The 19,756-nt window shown below is 35.4% G+C and overlaps 1 protein-coding gene across 1 annotated transcript in view; it reads left to right on the forward strand.

The window, feature by feature from the left end:
* The first annotated feature begins 476 nt into the window (after positions 1-476).
* The window catches only part of LOC128029388 (cadherin-10-like), a 32,452-nt gene continuing 13,172 nt past the window's right edge, over positions 477-19,756 (forward strand). The window contains exons 1-7 of the mRNA XM_052617151.1: positions 477-584; positions 6,561-6,921; positions 10,156-10,450; positions 12,826-12,945; positions 13,639-13,806; positions 14,114-14,301; positions 14,386-14,639. Of these exons, the coding sequence (XP_052473111.1) occupies positions 6,703-6,921; positions 10,156-10,450; positions 12,826-12,945; positions 13,639-13,806; positions 14,114-14,301; positions 14,386-14,639 (1,244 nt within the window). The 5' untranslated portion in view covers positions 477-584; positions 6,561-6,702. The remainder of the gene's footprint in view (positions 585-6,560; positions 6,922-10,155; positions 10,451-12,825; positions 12,946-13,638; positions 13,807-14,113; positions 14,302-14,385; positions 14,640-19,756) is intronic.

Here is a 19,756-nt window from a genome sequence, read left to right on the forward strand (position 1 = left end):
TGCTGGCTCCACTGAGTGATCTGATTTATGTTTTCAGCTGAAACATCTGACAGTTATATTTGTGCTTATGTGTGCGATGAAAACCGCCCTTGCGAAAACCATTGTAAGGCTGATCAGCTTTGTTAGGCTTTTAGCATGTCACGGATATACCTCGGGTTTCTGCCCTGTACCAATATTTTTAGTCCAAGATTTAATTATTGAAAGTCATCATGACTGCTGAGTTAAACCCACTGTCCTCATTTCAGTGCCCTGGTCTGTAGCCAACAGTCCCCTCGCTCCCTCCTCCCAGTCAACTCCATCCCCAATCACAATCTTATGAATGGCAACCAATCAGAGCCTGTTCCCCTCTGCAAACTGCATCCTTGTCCAGTAGAGCAAGAAAGAAAGGATGGAGCAGGAGAGAGAGGGCTTTATGTGTGAGGGAGGGAGGGAGAGAGAGAGAGAGAGAGGCAGCTGGAGTCTAACACACAACTGTAGTCAGTCTTGGAATCTGAGCGCTGCCAAGAGGCCAGTACAGAAGCCAGCATCGTACTTCCATGAGGATGACATGCTCTCAGATGAGCACAGGATTCTGTTTTGTTAAGGTAAGAGCCTCATGCATCTTACTCTTTAGATAACGCCAGCTTATCTAAATGGCATGGAAAGAGCTTTGCAATTTTATTACTAGTTCGAAATTGTTGCTTTGGAACTGACAAGAGGCCAAACTCAATTCTTAACCGAAATACTTTGGAATGCTTGATTGTGCATGGAATTTCATTTTTCCATGGTAACAACCTCATCATGGATTGGATTTTTAATGTTATAGACTTGAATGACTTCTGCCCTTTGTCAAAATGTCACAGACTTTCCAGCCATCAGCTCTATCGATCAATCTCTCTCTCTCTCTCTCTCTCTCTCTCTCTCTCTCTCTCTCTCTCTCTCTATATATATATATATATATATATATATATATACAGTATATCTATATATCTATATCTATATATATATATATATATATATATATATATATATATATATATAATATTATGATATATTTATTTAAATGTAAACAAAGTGTGATATTCTTCAAACCATTCCATATCTAGTTGAACTTTATCACCCACAGGAGTCACAGCTGAAGTTTCTAAAATCCTCCCTCTATCCCTATCATTACACCATCGCTTTTTAGAAGGAGGTGTGCACACGTTTAGAGGTCTGCATGCGTGTTTGATCTTTGACATAAAACATATCACAGCCGACGAAGGGAAATTGCTTTCATGCCCCACTGTCTCTGTTTGTGAGCCTTAACCCAGGGTTTCTGCTAAAGCGCTGCAGATTCTGTAGTATGTTGGCAAAGCTGTAACACAAAGCCTGCAGAAACAGCACTCTGTGTTTGAAAATGTTCGTGTCGGATATCCATGAGCCTTTTCTAGGTTTCATGACAGTTGTTGTGTATCATTTGTGACTGTGTACGTTAAATGTAAGACTGTAAGCAAATCTCTTTGAATGCTTTCTCACCAATAAGGAATGATTCTTGACTGTGTACCTAAAACATCATTGCATATTTTCTGTTTAAAACCAATTCTTAGACTTGAGATTAGATCTGATTTTTCTAGCTGTGCTTCTGAACTCAGCCAGTATATGCAAACTGTGATGTTTACATCTGATATGAACACATAATGGCATGACTGTTTCACACAAATTAAAGCGCACACTTCCTCTGAGCTGGTGCCACATGTATAATTGCCTTTTAACATAGAGATAAATAATGAGATAAAGCCCCACATGCTTCCATTCAAGGAAACTCTCTCTCTCTCTCTCTCTCTCTCTCCATTTCTGTCTTCTGATATCATCTCTCTCTATTTCCCTCTGCCTCAAAAAGAGATATTTTGCTTCATAAATGAGGTGAAAGATCCAACCAAATGTATTTACTTTTCAGGGAGGTAGTGAAATAACATTTACATAGTGACTTGAGGAAGTGACCTATAAAAAAGCATTTTAGAAAGGTCAGGGATCTTGCATTCATCTGAATTCTAGTCATCAGTTAAACCCCTAGCACTGGTATTGAGCATTTCCAGCATCTGCAACTGTGAACCACACATCCCTCCCTTCCTCTTAGACCTTCTCCGACAACACGCATCATTTTTTTAATCAGACAAGACCTCCGTCAGCTCCTGCTGAAATTCACTTTTGAATTCATTAGATCCTCAGAGCCACGCAAAATCAGAAAAAGTGTTCTGTCTAATAACTCGGGGTGTAAATGATTGCCTTGAGTCTGTGAACCTGGCAGAATCAAAGCCGATCCTCCAGGTAGGCAATCAACATGGTGCATGTCTGATCTGTACCAAAGTTTCAAAACAAAGAAGACAGGGCATTAATATTGCAAGGGAGAGGCCAGCTGTGAGAGCCGTCCAGCATGAGGGATGGAGTGATTGCTAGCTTTATACAGAGAAGAGAGGAGAGAAAAAGGTCTTGGGCTCCCCCAAGTGGTAACTGTTGCATCTGTGGCTTGTTGTTGGTGTCAAATGCTACATTAATGGATATAATCGTGTCTTCTGTGCCTTAAATGTAAATGTCACTCACTAGAGCTTAAATATATGCAGTTATGTAGGAGATTTAAGCTGGTGTACATACGGCAAGGTCGGTCATGGACATAGAAATCTGAATTAGATTTGCATTTGCACCTGGATAGCAAAATTCATGCAAACAGGAAAAAAAAAAAAAACAACAACATTGGGGTTCAGATATTATATGTCATTACTCAGCCCAGATTTGGTTCCTTGATAGCTTAGATACAAGGACTAAGTGTACTTGACTTGGAGCTGCGGGCATTAATGCTAATTCTCTAATTAATCGGTGATATATGGCATGTCCCGAAAGTGTATCTAATGCCCATCTCTCTCTTTCCTCAGCCAAATCACTGACCACTTATACCTTACAATTCATGAGAAGTCAAAGGCTGCTTATTATGCAGTGCACATCTAGAATTAATATTCTAATAAGGTTCATGGAAAGAGTTTAAATTATAACTGCAGCATTCAATCATAATAATAATCAAAGTGGGTTACATGTTACAAAACAGAAATGGTTTCTATGCCAGCCGGGGGCAAGATGGAGAATTAACAAGGAAATACACAGCACTTAATTAAACCATATTAAACAGTCATAAAGATATTTAGACAGCGAAATGGCCTCTGTTTTCATGCTGAATGATGAATACAACAAGCTATTTCAAGAACTTAAAAAAAATTGAACTGGTATTTTATTAGTGAAAATTCCATTCATATTGACAAGAAAATTGGTTGAATTTAATTTATTCTGTATAAAAACAAAGAATGTGGGAATGTGATGAATGTTCTGAAAAGTTAGAGGTCAGCAATGAAGTGGGTGCTCTTAAATACTTGATTTTGATTGAACAGCTGTGGCATTTAGTGGTCTGAAATTTTCAATTATAGTGAAATAGTTAGATTGGAAAGTAAAAATCCTATTCATTTTCAATATATATACTGATTTTTAACAATAATAACTTAGAAACCTTTAATATTGTGAGTTACAAGGTTAATCGATGTTATATGCTTTTGTTGAAGCACATCAGCACACACTATTTCAACTTATTTTTTATAATTTCAGATCCATGTTAAAAACTGCATTTGTATATTACTTAATATACAGCACTTTGGCCAACCAATGTTGATTTTGAACATGCTTTACAAATAAATCAGAACTCAAAAACATATTTTTAAATGACAGTGTTTAACCTGTATCCCTGGAAAAAAAACTATATCACTCATAATACAGAGAAATCCCCACCAATCAGATAATTTGTGCCAAAAGAACACTTTAGTACTCGTCCATTTCCCTGAAGCACCACAAATAACGTAAAAGTCAAACAAATATGCAACATCAAATATACATACATGTGTGTGTGCGCTCGTGTTTATTTTATTTCCATATCGTTCACAAAGCTTTATGGGGTTATAGTTGGTTTCCCTTTTTAAATCAATTAAGTACACAATCTTGAACCTTAAATACATTTTTGCTTTAAACCTTCAAGTTGGCTTGGTTCGTGGATTATGAGACTTTCTATTGTATTTGTTGAACACTGATGCATTTGCTTACAGCAGTTCAGAAATAGTGGCATTAAATATCTCTCAGGATAGGCATTCAAACATTTAGCAACATTAAAAATCTGTTTGCAATTTATAAGGATGTGCTTCGGAAAAATCCATTCTAAAAGGTGAAAAGTAGGTGAGTAATGTTTCACTTAGTCCCACTTAATTGAATGTATCACACATCAGCTGTCATGCTTAAACACTCAGCCTGAAAGCTTAGGAATAAACACAGCAGCAGGCCACTCTGCCAGCAGCAATCACTATTTGAGGCAGCGAGCAAGAGCTTTTAGGTTGTGTGACCAGCATTTGAATCTAACCCTAGTCATTCTGTGACAAATAATCAAGGTCCGTTATTGATCCCATTACGCATGTTGATTTTTCTCGGCTCTGAAGTAGCTATAGCACCCGTACTATAGTACTCTCTCTGAAAATCGATTTGGATGTGAAACACATTAAGAGGACAAGGGGATAAGGAAGATGGCTTTGGAATAAAAATCAATTTGTGAATGAGGATTGCCACTTCGTTCACTTGCAGACTTTGTTTTAATCGTTGTTTGTGACTGCAAAAAAAAAAAAAAAAATCACGCACAAGATGTTAACATAATTTCAGTCAATACAAATTTTCAGAGGTGGTGCTGAAAATCGGTCTCTAGAAATTGGTCTCTAATTTCACACTATTTTACTTGATAATCATATATGCAGATTAAACTCTGTATATTTTAATGAAACATTTGCCACAGAAGTAGCCCAGCTAGTATATATAGTTCATTATAACTTTTTTTTTTTTTTTTTTTTTTTTTTTTTACCCCAAATCAGTGTTTATTTTTTTTATTTTAGCCCAAACAAGTGTGAATCCTGGTCCAAGGCAGATAAAAAAAAAAAAAAAAAAAAAAAAAAAAAAACGTAATGCTTTGGTATTTGCTATATTCAGGGAAAAAAAAAGGGACTATGCTCAACTAAGAATAAAGAAAAATATTACAAATAACCAAACTAAATGCAACAGCACAAATACATGTTCATGATACACTCTGGGAAGGAGACACAGGAAAACACTTTGATAGAGGGTTTAAGCCAGCAAACAAAAGTTTTAAAAACAGGAACTCTGGGACGACATTTACAATACCAGATACTGAACTGAGAACAGGGAACACTATTTATGCACATGAGAAGACGAGGGGATGATGAGACACACCTGGGATCAACAGAAATAAACGGGACACCTGCAGTAAAATTAAGACAGTAGGACAGGAACAGGAAGGACCAAATATAGGCATGGAAACACACGGAAAGCATAATACACAAAAACTGGGAGCAGAGTCTGACATAAATACAATAGAGCAAAGATACAAATACAAATAAAGAGTTTATTTATAATACATTAAACAAATGTAAAATTACAGTGAATATTTTGCTGTATAAATAAAAGACCAATCCCTATTGAAAGCTATCACACCAAGAGATAATTCTAATACCAAGAGTACCGCAACACTTATCGTGGGTGATGTATCACTGTTTTTACGTTTGGTGTGAATATAGTTACATCATGACAACATACGCTAAAACAAATAACCCTAACTCAAACCTAACCCTAAACTTAAGCTCAGTACAGCATTAGTAGCAGATCCTTAAAGACAGCAATACTGTCTGTAGCAACTGGATCTATTTGTTTATACAGTATGACTGTTGTCTATATTGCCCCACAGCAGATTGTAAAAATGTACAGTAATTGGTCATATCGATCACAGTGCCATTCACACAAAAAAAAAAAAAAAAAAAAAAGGAAAACAAATGATACAAATAAATAAAAATCATGCATTGTGAATTATCATCACTAAATTATAGATCTTTTTACGAACTTTTTTGTTCAAAATTATTTTTTTTTATAATAATTGATGTATGCTATATTATCAGTCCATCTTATGAAATGTGTTTTTTTTTGCAAAATCATTCAACGGTTCATCATCTGATGGTTAAAGTTCTATAAATGCAATAAGAACAAAGCAAAATATGTTACATGTTCTGCGAAACAATTACATGTTTATTCTATTAATGTGTAACCTAACAATGTATTCTAATATATAAACACTATTAAAAACGAATTGTATTGATTTTTTTTTTCATTTATTCATCATCAATGTTTTTAATTTGTCATAAATAATGGAACATTTTTGGTTAACCAATGATAACAGTATGTCCTGACCATGACCCAGACCTGGTGTACTAAGCCATCTTAGCTGTGTTTACCGATGCAGGCATTTCTGTTAATTGCAAAGGCATGTTATATATGCAAGGTTTTGTGTCTGGCTACATGTTTGATCTTTTGTGAATAGAATACTGCATGAGGGCCCTGTGGGATATACTCCATGGACAACAAAGGGATTACAGTGTAAGAAACGGGTGTTGCAACTTGACAAGGGCTGCAATAACCTCCAACACACTGTAACTTTTTGCTTTGATTATTTTTTATAGGGAATCAAAGGAGGATCAAAGGCAATTCTACAATGTCAGGGTTGCTGATGTTGCCATCTACATCCCTTTCAATTCAGCACTGCCCTCCCTTCTTAGCTTATTAATAAGGAGTCACTGCCACTGTACCGATCGTTTGGCTGCAATGATAATGAATCACTTCCTCTGGCTGCTTTCCCTGGTCTTTCCGCACCTGAGCTCTCCAGTCATATTGCTCGAGAGAAGTGATGGGAATCTCTTTCACTTGAACCATCTGATGAAAGGAGATAAACTGGTGCTGCACAGATCCAAGAGGGACTGGATGTGGAGGCAGTTCTTCTTGTCGGAGGAATACATGGGAAGTAACTATCAGTACGTTGGCAAGGTGAGTGTCCACGATAACACAGGCCCAGAGAAAGCCTTCTTGTCTAGCAAAACAGGGCTTGGAGGAGATGCAAGCACTTGAGTTTTGCATTACTCTTTCATTTTCCTGAGTTTTATATGGTTTGACACTGGATTTAAACACAGCACTGTGTGGCAGGAAATTTGAAAAACTTGATGCCATCATCAAAGAACTTTAAGTGGCACAAATATGAATTACACACTCACTGAGGCATGAATATTCACAGAGGCAGAGAGACAGAAAGTGAACAAGAGAGGGAGAGAGAGTCATTTTGAGACGGAATGCTTCGTACCAGGGTTTAGTTTTTTACCGCTCTCATTTCCAGGACAAAGTGGCTCCGCAGAGACCTGACAGGAATCAACAATTATGGGCTATTTCACTCACTCTTTTTCATTCCCCCCAATTGACTTCGAACCCATCTGCAGTGGCTGTGTGAAGGAAGGCTCTGCAATTCATCAAGCCGCGGTTCAGAGGCATGCTATATTTATGCCACATTAAACATGAAAGAGGAGTCCATACTGACATTCAGCAGCACAGTCCCTGTTATTAAAACACTGACAGTGTTGTATACATACAGAAAACATAGAATACATCAAAGAGGCTTAAAACGGTGTTCTTTTTCCCGCAATAACTCTTGTTTAGCATATAACACATACTAATAAGGGCACTTGGTCAAAATGGTCAATGAATGTTGGGCATGCTAGACTAAGTACTTTTAATGGAGTACTTGGCTACAAGTCAAATTTTAATTGCAGGTAGCAAATCAACCTTATTTTTCAATATAAAAAAAAAAAAAAACTTCTGGTTCATAACATCTATAGATAAATATAAATTTAGAGCAGTGATTATAATTCAAACAATATATTAATGTTGTGTTTATTATTACGACAATACATTAAAATATTAGGATAAGAAATACCTATTTGCGATTAGAAGTTTATACAGCCACAAATTCCTGGAAGCCACATACATTTAATGGCTACTTCCACTCTTAAATTAAGAATAAGTTGGAAAAACGAAACAAACGCCAAATTGAACAAGTGGACACCGAAACAGCTCTTGACAGGGAAGTCAAGAGATACATTTATCTTTTTACCGTGTAAAGGAATAAAAGATTAAAAATTTGTATTCAGGTCTTGTGATTTCAGCTATATTAGGTATAATGAATATTACGATTCAGTCGGATTCTGGGATTCATGATTCGATTCTAGAAAGATCATGATACATTCATTATTGATTATTTTGCTGTTTAAATGCAAAAACGCTAGCTAACTATTTTGTCGAAACCGAGTTCTGATTTGAGATTCAATTTTAATGTAAGTTTCGCTGTCCTTTTTATTTGTAGAAAAGGCATCGCAGTCTCACTGAAATAATCCGTTGTGATGGTAGAAGTGATGCTTTACAAAACATTGAATCAATTACTTTGCAAACTGATTGTTGACTAAGGACATCTGCTCGTCCTTTCCATACAAATGCAACAAAGTGTAGCCTACAAAGTGTAATCTACTAATAGCAGAATACCATTAAAGTTGATTGAAATTATATAAAAAGTATATCATAATGAATCCTTGTTTGTTCAAATCATGACTTTGGTTTGGTATGCGTTTCGAAACAAAAGATTCAAACAGGTTTAGATTTATTACAAACAAATCACTTTTACATTAAACCCTACAGCAGACATTTACTAAATCGAGGGTTTTGAGAATGTATAGTGTATGAGAGTGTATGATAATGTAGAGAGTGTATAGTGTGCAGTGTCTAAGTCAGAGCACAGCTTTTATGTAAGGCCAGATAAATAGCTGCTTTTGGAACATTCTGCTTTGTGATGTTTTTTTCTTCGTCTTTCATTTGCCCTCTCCATCAGTCAGAGTGGATAACATAAAGTGTTTGTTATGAGATCCTGCTGAGTGTGTTTGAAGGGTCAGCTGGTGGACTCAGACCACTAGCTATTTCTAAAAACAGCCTTTAGAGCCCAGGATAAATGCATTACATGGCCATGACTCTGACCAGATGCAGGACCTGCATCCGCACACATAAATGCACAAAACACCTACTTTTTTGATTCACTGAAGCATGTTAGAACCCATATAGTCTCATCACACTGGTTGAAATTTAATTAATTAAGCATCAGATGGTGACAGTTGGACAGCTTAAGGGCAAATAAACTCATTTAAGGGAAACTAAATGACCCAACCAGTGGGATGAATCAGGGTGACTCTTCAATTACAGGAACTTTTCTTTCCCCTTCTACGATTTTAAAGGGAAAAAAAAAAAGAATGTTTAATGTCTTCTTTTTTTTAATGAGTCTTACCTAACATTTAAAGTGTTGCAGTGAAGAATTTTATATTTTAGGCTTGTTCTTACTCCCAGACTTTAAAACCTTCCTTTATAATAAATACAATAATAAAAAATAAATAATAATATAAACTAGGGGAAATTCTAGTTTACACTATTTTATTTTGTTTTATTTTTTTTCTCAAATAAAGTGTTATTTTAGATTATTACTATGTATATTATTATTATTATTATTATTATTATTATTATTATTATTATTATTATTATTATTATTATTATTATTATTAGGCCATTTCAAAAAGACAAACATGCTAAAACAGAATTTAATTAAATGGCAAAAAATAATAATAATAATAAAATAAAATAAAATAAAATACATCAGTCTGTTTTTATATAATACTATATAGAGGACAGTGATGAGATCCAGTTTTATGAATTTATTCCAAGTGGCAGGATAACAGTGAGGACAAAGTTGGCAAAAAATACAATTCTGATTAGTATTATCACTATTAAAATGAAAAGTCATGGAAATCAATCATGTTCTAAAATGTCTAGGAACATTTTGTATTTTTAGAAATGCAAATGGATATGCAATGAAAATGCAGTGGTAAAAACGGACTAAAAGCTTCATTAGTATTTAATGGAATATGTTCTGAAGACTTGTACTCTTAAGACTGTGGCTTTTATGTGTTTCTTTTGTCCCTAGAGAGCTTTCCCTCCAAAAGATGATTCTTCTAAGCTGCTAGCCATGATTGAAAACATAGCTGTTTAATAAAACATGACAGCATATCATATTAACATTTTGTTGAAGGAATGGCTTTTTATTACTCTACAGTTTTTGATTTGAAAATATCCACAAATTATTGTGCATTGTGATAAAAAAAAAAGGGTGAAGTCACAGTCTGTTTTCTGTCCATGCAGCTTCGCTCAGACAAAGACAGAGGGGATGGAACTGCCCGATACATTCTCTCTGGGGAAGGAGCAGGCACAGTTTTTCGTATTGATGAGAAGTCTGGGGATTTACATGCTACACAGAGACTGGACAGAGAGGAAAAGGCCTCTTATACACTGCAGGCCCAGGCTTTCAACAAGATCACGGGGCTCCCTCTGGAGCCTGCCACTGAATTCATTGTCAAGATACATGACATTAATGACAATGAGCCCAAATTTACCAAGGCTGTCTACACTGCCAGTGTACCTGAAATGTCAGATGTCGGTGAGTGGATGAAAATTACTTTTTCTCTCTGTGTTGTTATTTGAAGTGCATTTTTTTTTTTTCCCTGGAATACTGCACCAGGGTGTGATATTCCTGTCACTGCAGTGTTTTAAGGTCAAGGATGCCTCAGTGCTATTGGTTTTTAGAATTGTTTAGTTTTTTTTTTTCTTCATTTGACAAGTCTTTGGAGCATGTAGTGTTATGGAGTAGAGCGTGTAGTCAACAGTGAGCTACACTTTCACAATATTTTGTTTTATTAAGGTTGCTTTGTTTTGGCTCTGAATTAAATGTGCTGTATGTTAGGAGTGACACAGAGTGGTTGAACTAGGAATTGCAGTCCAAATTCAAAATACTGGAGAGGGTTTTTTTTTTCACCCAGCCCCTCCTCCTGAGACTTGATGCACATGCATGCAGGTTGCCAGATTGACGACGAATAAAATGAAATGTGCTGTGTTTTCCTGCCTACTGGCAACCCGGGTGCTGAAATACAATTGAGTAAAATGGCAGTGGGCGGGTTTCACAAACCAAAACAACGACAGACATTTTCAAAGGAGATTAATTGACATTAGCACAGTTTTTCAGATAAACCGGTATGTTAACTTAGCATGTATCTTAAATATCTGCAAACATATTATGTTATTTTTAAGCTTTAGTGGAGTCAAAACTTACATGCAGCACCTTGAAGTCTTTATCTTGTTGTTAAGTCTTTCATATTATTTTTTTTTTATTTATTTATATTTTAGGGATGTTTTGGCTTTGATTTAAGTCTTTAAACTCAAATGTTTTACTCAACATTACTAGCGAAGGATTTAGACAAAACTGAGTTAGACTTTGACAACAATTTGTTTGTTTTGTATTTTTAATGTTTTGTTTTGTCTTTGATTTAATACTTTAACATGTTGACCTATAGTTACACAACATTTTCTGCATGATTTATTTTATTTTTATTATTATTATTTTTATTATGTGTGTGTGTGTGTGTGTGTGTGTGTGTGTGTGTGTGTGTGTGTGTCCTGAAATTTAAAAACAATAATGAATAGAAAATAAAATAATAAACGAGTTATAGCGCCACATAAATTATTTTTAAAAACACAGGAGAATTTGATGCAGTAAAGCGGTCTAGAGACCATAAAGTACTAGGAAACATTCTAAAATGAGTTCTGGCATTTTCTATTTATTATTTGGTGTTTGTTGCCGCATAAGTAAATAAAAATATCTATAGCAAATATGATTGGTACCATGGTTCTATTAATAATAAGAAATAATCCTATTACCTAAATAAAGCAGTTTTCTAGGAATCTAGGAAACCATTTTCAGGTAGTCAAATGCAAATATATGTAAATATTAAAAACCAGTGCCCGCTAGGCACTGCCTCTCTTGAGTCCTGATGTAGTGCCTGATGGAGGAGATTGTATTTGCTCATCTTATCACATTTTCTATTTACATCTAATTCCCATTCGCACATCATCTATCACCACTGTCTCACACAATCAGTGACTCTGTGCTAGCAGTGACACTGCATCATAAATATTCACAGCGCATGAATATTCAGGAGATTCATGCTGCTTCTCAGTAACATCATAATAACCTCTGGTTATCCCGTTTCCAATCAAGTCAGTCCTCAAGCAGTGAAGCAGTCTGTTTGGTATCGTCTCCCCAAAGAAAATCTAATGATGCTCTTCCTTCTCTGATATGGGTTCTCATGTTCAGCTGGAATCTAATACAAGGGGCTGTACATCTTATTTATGAAATTATTACCCTCAATCAGGTGCAAAGTGTCATCATATTATGAAGCACCCATTACCCTCTGACACACAACCCTGGGACAAAACCAATACCATCTGTGTTTTCCAGTTTAAGGAATGGTGGTAAATCAAGGTTAGAGGCGATGTATAATCAGTTTATTGAGAGCTTGGTTCTTCACATCTGAGCAATTGAATATCATATAAATGTAATTCCAAACACAATCCTTATCCGAAAAAGTTGTGTATAGATGCAAATTGGTTTAATCTTAATATTAAAGGGGCTGTATCTTCTCCACTGCTACCCATAGGAACTCAGTTATGTTCTCAATTATGCTTGAGTGGAATGTTGATATTTGCCTCAGATGCTCATCCTAAAATGACTATAAGGAGAAATAGATATTGGCATACAGTATGTCAATAAATGCAATGTATTTGAAAAAAAAAAAAAAATGATGAGAAGCTAATGATTTCTGATGGCTGACTTTTGAATTTTGGCAAATCTGAGGACATTTTATTATATTGTTGATGTTTTTGGGTGTCTCCATAAACTAGAAGAAGGAGACGTAATCAAACATCTCCATTTTCTCCCCTTTCCATTCCTCAAAACTCGTTTGTCTCTCTTTTTTATAGGTACTTTTGTAATAGAAGTCAATGCCACTGATGCAGATGATGCCACATACGGGAACAGTGCCAAACTAGTGTACAGCATCCTGCAAGGGCAGCCCTACTTCTCTGTGGAACCTGAGACAGGTGAATCCTCCAAACATCTTGTTGAAAACATATTCTCTGCTGACATACTACTACGATGGATGCCTGAGGCCATTTGACAAAGTGAGGCAGGGATGTGACTTTTTATGTGGAATGTCTGAAGCATAAAGATCACACTGCTGCACCTGGCTAACACATCCAGCTACAACTAGAATATTTGTTTTACACAAAATAGAATACAAATTTGGAATAAAACAAATTACTATGCTGGGCTTGTTTTATTACCTTTTCTGTGAAGAATGGAAGTTAGGTTTGATAAATGTTCCAATATAAAACTTACAGATGCAAAATATTAAGATGAAAGTATAAACACAATGAAAGGTAAACACTGTCCCTTTAAGAATGTAGTGCTATAAAACAAATTATTAGATAAATTATTAAGAAAAATGTAAATATAAGTTTCTGTTTAGTATGCAGTAGGGTACCCGGAATTGCAAAACAGCCATCATTGCATAAAAAAAAAAAAAAAAAAAAAAAAAAAAAAATATATATATATATATATCTATATATATATATATATATATATATATATATGTATGTGTGTGTGTGTGTGTGTGTGTGTGTGTGTGTGTGTGTGTTTATATATATATATATATATATATATATATATATATATATATATATATATATATGTTTTTTTTTTTTTTTTTTTTTTTTTTTTTTTTTTCTGTGTAGGAATTGTCAGAATAGCCCTTTCCAATATGGACCGAGAAGTGCGGAATGAGTATCAGGTGGTTATACAAGCCAAAGACATGGCAGGACAGATGGGTGGTCTGTCTGGAACCACCATGGTCAACGTCACCCTTACAGATGTTAACGACAGCCCGCCACGTTTTGCATACAGTAAGATATCACTCACTTAAAAATGCTTGTTAATTGAACATGCACTGCAACCCATCTATTGTTTAAATTGTTTTTCTGATATATTGTACGTCTTTATCTGTGAGTTGTATGTCTGATGCATTTCCAAGTGAGATGGAGCTAAAATAAATAAAAAATAAAAAAAAGTATTTCCCACAAAGAATGCATTTAGTAATTAAATAAGATAGATTTTGACTTTAAAGGCCATGACGGGCTTAGAATTGAGACCAAAAAGGGCATACAATTGTTGTATATGGTTGAAATGAGCATAACCTCTTTCCTTTTCAAGGTTCTTACCACCTAAGCACTTATGAGTCAGCAGAAATCGGATCAAGTGTTGGTCGAATTAAAGCCAATGATGGTGATGAGGGAGAAAATGCTGAAATGAAATACAGAATTGTAGATGGAGATGGCAAAGAATATATCGATATAATAACAGATGAGATAACTCAAGAGGGTGTTATCGTTGTCAAAAAGGTAAAAACCTGTATCAGTATATATATTTTATGATTTATAAAGCTACGACAATATTAACAAACAATCTTCTTCATCTTCATACAGAAATTGGACTATGAAAGCAAGCGTGTTTACACAGTGAAAGTGGAGGTGACTAACACACACCAGGACCCCAACTTCGCTGTTCTGGGCCCATTCTTAGACACAGCCATCGTCAAGGTCACGGCCAAAGATGTAGATGAGCCTCCTGTCTTCAGCAGACCTCAGTTTGTCTTTGAGGTCAATGAGGACACACCAAAAGGAATAGCAATTGGAACTATTACAGCCTGGGACCCTGATGCCACACATTACCCAATCAAGTGAGCATTTGAAATATTTAATTATTCAACAGTTACTGCAGGGAATTCACTAAAATGATCTGCACCCATGATAGCATACGGTAGTTTATTTCCACACACTGTCTTCCCTGCATCCGAGTCTCTAAATAAATTATGCAAATCAGAAAATTGCACACACACACACAAAAAAAAAAAAAAAAAAAAAAAAAAAAATCTGTTGAATCAACTCTTTAAAATTACAAAAATGCAATGCAATGCAATGCAATGCAATGCAATGCAAAAAAAAAAAAAAAAAAAAAAATATATATATATATATATATTAGGGGTGTAACGGTTCACAAAATTCACGGTTCGGTTCGGTTCAATACACTGATGTCACGGTTCGGTTCGGTACGGTTCGGTACGGTTCGGTACGTTTTAGATACAGCAAAAAGAAAAAATTGGCAGATAAATTTCCTTGATTTTTTAAAAAATGTTTTATTTATTAAAACTAACAAAGTATGTGTTTTTTTTACATTGAACAATGATGGAGCTATTCTTTACCCATCTTCTATGGTGTTTTCTTAGCAGCATACTGTATAAAACAAAAATAGCTCCTTATAATTTTTTTTTTTAAAATTAAATGTAATATTGTTGTAGTGGTTATGAACAAATACAAAGATGTAACTCTTTTTATATGGAACTCTATAACTCTTTATATTTAGTGTGTTTTTACTCAATTGGTTCTCTATTTGGGCTTATGTTTTTTGGAACAAAGCAGGAATTACGGTCTGTCTGAAATGGGCTCGTGAAGGAATATTGTAATGGGGCTCAATTACATTAAGCATGTTCTTAAAACCTGCGTTTTCCACTACAGAGTAAGGTCTCATATCCGCGGCTATAACGTAAATGCACCATTCGCTGCGGTGATGTCCGTATACGGAGCCCGGGACGTCACCTGTAGGAGAAAAAAAAGCAATCCGTGGCGACGGTTTTGCAATCCGTCCCCTCAGTTTATAAACCGTACTCACGAATTCATAAACTGTTCACTCGATTTAACAAATCGTGCCCACGGATTAACAAACCGTGCCCACGAATTTCCAATCCGTGCACTTAGATTTTGTAAACCGTACCCTCGGTTTTTGAATCCGTACCCACGAATTCATAATCCGTGCGCACGCTTTCGCAATCCGTTCCCTCGGATTTGTAAACCGTACTCACGGATTCATGCAGCAAACTCCTACGTGTTAACATACAGTTTTATTGAATATTATTATGTGGAATAGGTTTACAGCAAAGTGTCTTAAGTGATTCTCTATCAAGTGTAGTACGAGGTGGAATACAAAGATTTAATAAGAAAGATGCGCATTAAAATCTTGTTCAATTGCTGATAATCTATAATAGCACTTGATTATTATTGTGCAATAAACCTGGCATTGTGACTGACTCTGGAGTAATTTTTTCCTCTTTTGTAAGTTATTTTGGATAAAAGATTCTTATGCATAACCTGTTTAATAATATATAATAATGATACAAATAAAAATAAAGTTATTTTTTATAATTTTAATTTGTAGGCTAAATAAATGAGTACAAGACAGTAAAAATATTTGTCATAAAATAATTTGTGAATTGCTTTATTTTTAAATAACCTTTGGACAGTTTTGGAAATGCTTGTGTACAATTCTTTCTTAACATGAAGACTTATTTTTGTGATTTTATTATACTAAGCTCCACCCACCTCACCCCACCTGCCGGAGTTAGATGCATGTTTCACTGTTAAGTGTAAAATGCGTGTCAGTTTTCAAATCCGAGGGAACGGATTGCGAAAGCGTGCGCACGGATTATGAATTCGTGGGTACGGATTCAAAAACCGAGGGTACGGTTTATCTAAACGCACGGTTTGTTAATCCTGGGTACGATTTGTTAAACCGAGTGAACAGTTTATTAATTCATGAGCACGGTTTATAAACTGAGGGGACGGATTGCAAAACCGTCGCCACGGATTGATGTTTTTTCTCTCCTACAGGTGACGTGCGGGGCTCGTAGTACCGAGCCTTCAGCGTGTACTGAGTGAGCGAGCGCCTGCTGAGTAGCCTAACATAAACATATAAGTTGGTGTTTTTTTTTCTTCGGGGGTGTCAGGGGCATTGCCTGTTACGTCGTTTGGGTAATTGGGCTACCTTGTTGAACGCATAACATTATATTTCACACACCTTTTTTATTTTCCAAATTTAATTAATTAGTCCAACGAACCGTTCGGTACATAATGCGTACCGCGTACCGAACCGAAAGCCTCGTACCGAACGGTTCAATACGAATACGCGTATCGTTACACCCCTAATATATATATATATATATATATATATATATATATATATATATATATATATATATATATATATATCCAAATAGTGTGTTTGGGATATATGCCCAATTTAAACTCTTCTTCTTTATTTGATTATGATTTGATGAATTGCTGCTGTGATGCCTAGAAAATGTACACAAGCACAAATAGTTCTGACTTTTGGTATATAAGGCACAGTGGGATAATTTACAAATCTCATAAACTTATATTTCATTCACAACAGAATATAGAAAACATATCAAATGTTGAAAGTGAGACATTTTGAAATGTCATGCCAAATATTGGGTCATTTTGGATTCCATGAGAGCTACACATTCCAAAAATGTTGGGACATGTAGCAATAAGATGCCGGAAAAGTTAAATGTACCATTTTGCAACTTGTTAGGTCAATTGACAACATGATTGGGTATAAAAAGAGCCTCTCAGAGTGGCAGTGTCTCTCAGAAGTCAAGGTGGGCAGAGGATCACCAGTTCCCCCAATGCTGCAGTGAAAAATAGTGGGGCAATATCAGAAAGGAGTTTCTCAGATAAAAATTACAAAGAGTTTGAAGTTATCATCATCTACAGTGCATAATATCATCCAAAGATTCAGAGAATCTGGAACAATCTCTGTGCGTAAGGGTCAATGCTGGAAAACCACATATTTTTCCCTTAAAATGATACATTTTCCCAGTTTAAACATTTGATATGTCATCTATGTTGTATTCCGAATAAAATATTGCAATTTGAAACTTCCACATCATTGCATTCCATTTTTATTCACAATTTGTACAGTGTCCCAACTTTTTTGAAATTGTGTTTGTATATATATAGTTTACAAATTTAAAATTGTTTTGTACAGTAAAGTATCAGAGTAATGCTCACAATTGGCTCTGAGAACAAAAAAAAATATATATATATATATATATATATATATATATATATATATATATATATATATATATTAGGGATGTGCATCTCCATAACTGAGGCCGATGCGATACGTATCTCGATGCATAGCCAACGATACGATACATTAAAGATACATGAAGCAGCTAGCGATGCGATACGATACGATACACCTCTGTTACAATGCAGTGCAATCCGATTTCGATTCGATTCAACACGATTCGATGCGGTATGATGCAATGAAACAAATCATGATATGCATTTCATTATGTTACAGATACTTTTATTTCTTTGTTTCAGACAACAAATCATAAATTAACTTAAGTGCCTTCTGATTTGTAGTGCATGACCCTTATACAAATAGGCTTTGGTAGTGCAAAAAAATATTAAATAAAACCAATTTTTTTTTTCCTGTTTTGTCCCTACTTAAACTTTTAAAAGCTCAAACATTTAACAGTGAAACAATTTAAGGATGCTGCTCAGAGGTAAACTGAAGAAAAGTTCCATAACATGCTAGCAGATGAATGTGCTTTCAGCAGACAGGCTTACTCAGTGAACAGAAAACAGGTGCTATTTTGACATAACCAATAATAATATGAAGTACCAAAAAAAAAAAAAATTTGTCAGTTATTTCATAACTGTATTCAAATGTAAAAAAAAAAATAATGAAAATAAAATAAACTAGTATAGGCAGTCACAGGCTGCTGTAAACCAGACTCATCAGATTAAATTTAACTTAAATATGCTCTTTTAAGGTTTTTCTTAAGAAATATCAGTTGATCCGAGCAGAACTGTTAGGCAACTTCGATTGAAAAAAAGTTTTGATCGTTTGCTCACCCGGCGTCCCGCTAGCAGTGGCAGGTTCGGCTAAATCCGAGTGAGAGGAGGAGGAGGAGGAGGAGGAGGAGGAGGCGGCCGGCGTCTCCAAACTCACACCGTGTCGGCGCTTCAGGTGTGTTGTCAGATTTGTCGTGCTGCCTGTATATTTTATAGCGGCACGACATATTTTACAAATTGCATGGGTTTTATCAAGATTTCCAGCTTTCTTATAAAACACTGGATTTGTAACTACTTGGTGGAGGATGCAACTGCTCTACCTCTGCCATGTTAATCTATGTGACTTTCTTGACACGCCCCGGTCTCTGTGGTGTTGTGAAAGGCTTACGTCATCACGCAACAGTGAAGAGAGCAGTGTTGGGTATAGTTACTTTGGAAAGTAGTTAGTTAGGTTACAACGTTACCATCAATTAAAAGTAATCAGTTATGATACAGCGTTACCTATTCATAAAAGTAACGCGTTAGAGTACTCATGCGTTACCAAAAATTAAAAGCCGTTTGCAGCGGCTCACACATGACAGACACAGCCCCCGGCCCCTTTAAATGCACCTAGAAGTCGTGACTCCCGACAATGAATAACGTCAGTCATCCGACTAAATTAACACTGCAGGATAACAATAACAGGAAAGACAGTCAGCAATCGGCTATTCCACATGGCGTTTTATTTATTTATTATCACAGAACATATTATTAATCAAAATTCGCACCTACCCAGCCCGGGTAGCCTAGGCTACTGTATATTATGAGCACCACAAGATAACTCCTGATTTTTCTTTAACTTTAAATAATGCAGTGATGCAAAAAATGAGACTTCAATCCTGGTCAGACGGTGGGGTGGTATTTTAGTATGCAAATTTATTCAAAGAATATAGGAAATGAGAATACAACTCATAACTTGCAAACAGATTAGTAAGTATTAAAAATCAGCTTCAAATATAGAAAATACAAATCCCAAAATTAATATAGTTTTAAAAGCAATCCATGTATGATGGATGTTGCCCAATTAAAAGTAATACAAAATGCATTACAATATTCAAAAGTAATCAAGATGTTAAAAATAATAATACAA

Source organism: Carassius gibelio, chromosome A2 (genome assembly GCF_023724105.1).
Source record: "Carassius gibelio isolate Cgi1373 ecotype wild population from Czech Republic chromosome A2, carGib1.2-hapl.c, whole genome shotgun sequence".
Classification (NCBI taxonomy): domain Eukaryota; kingdom Metazoa; phylum Chordata; class Actinopteri; order Cypriniformes; family Cyprinidae; genus Carassius; species Carassius gibelio.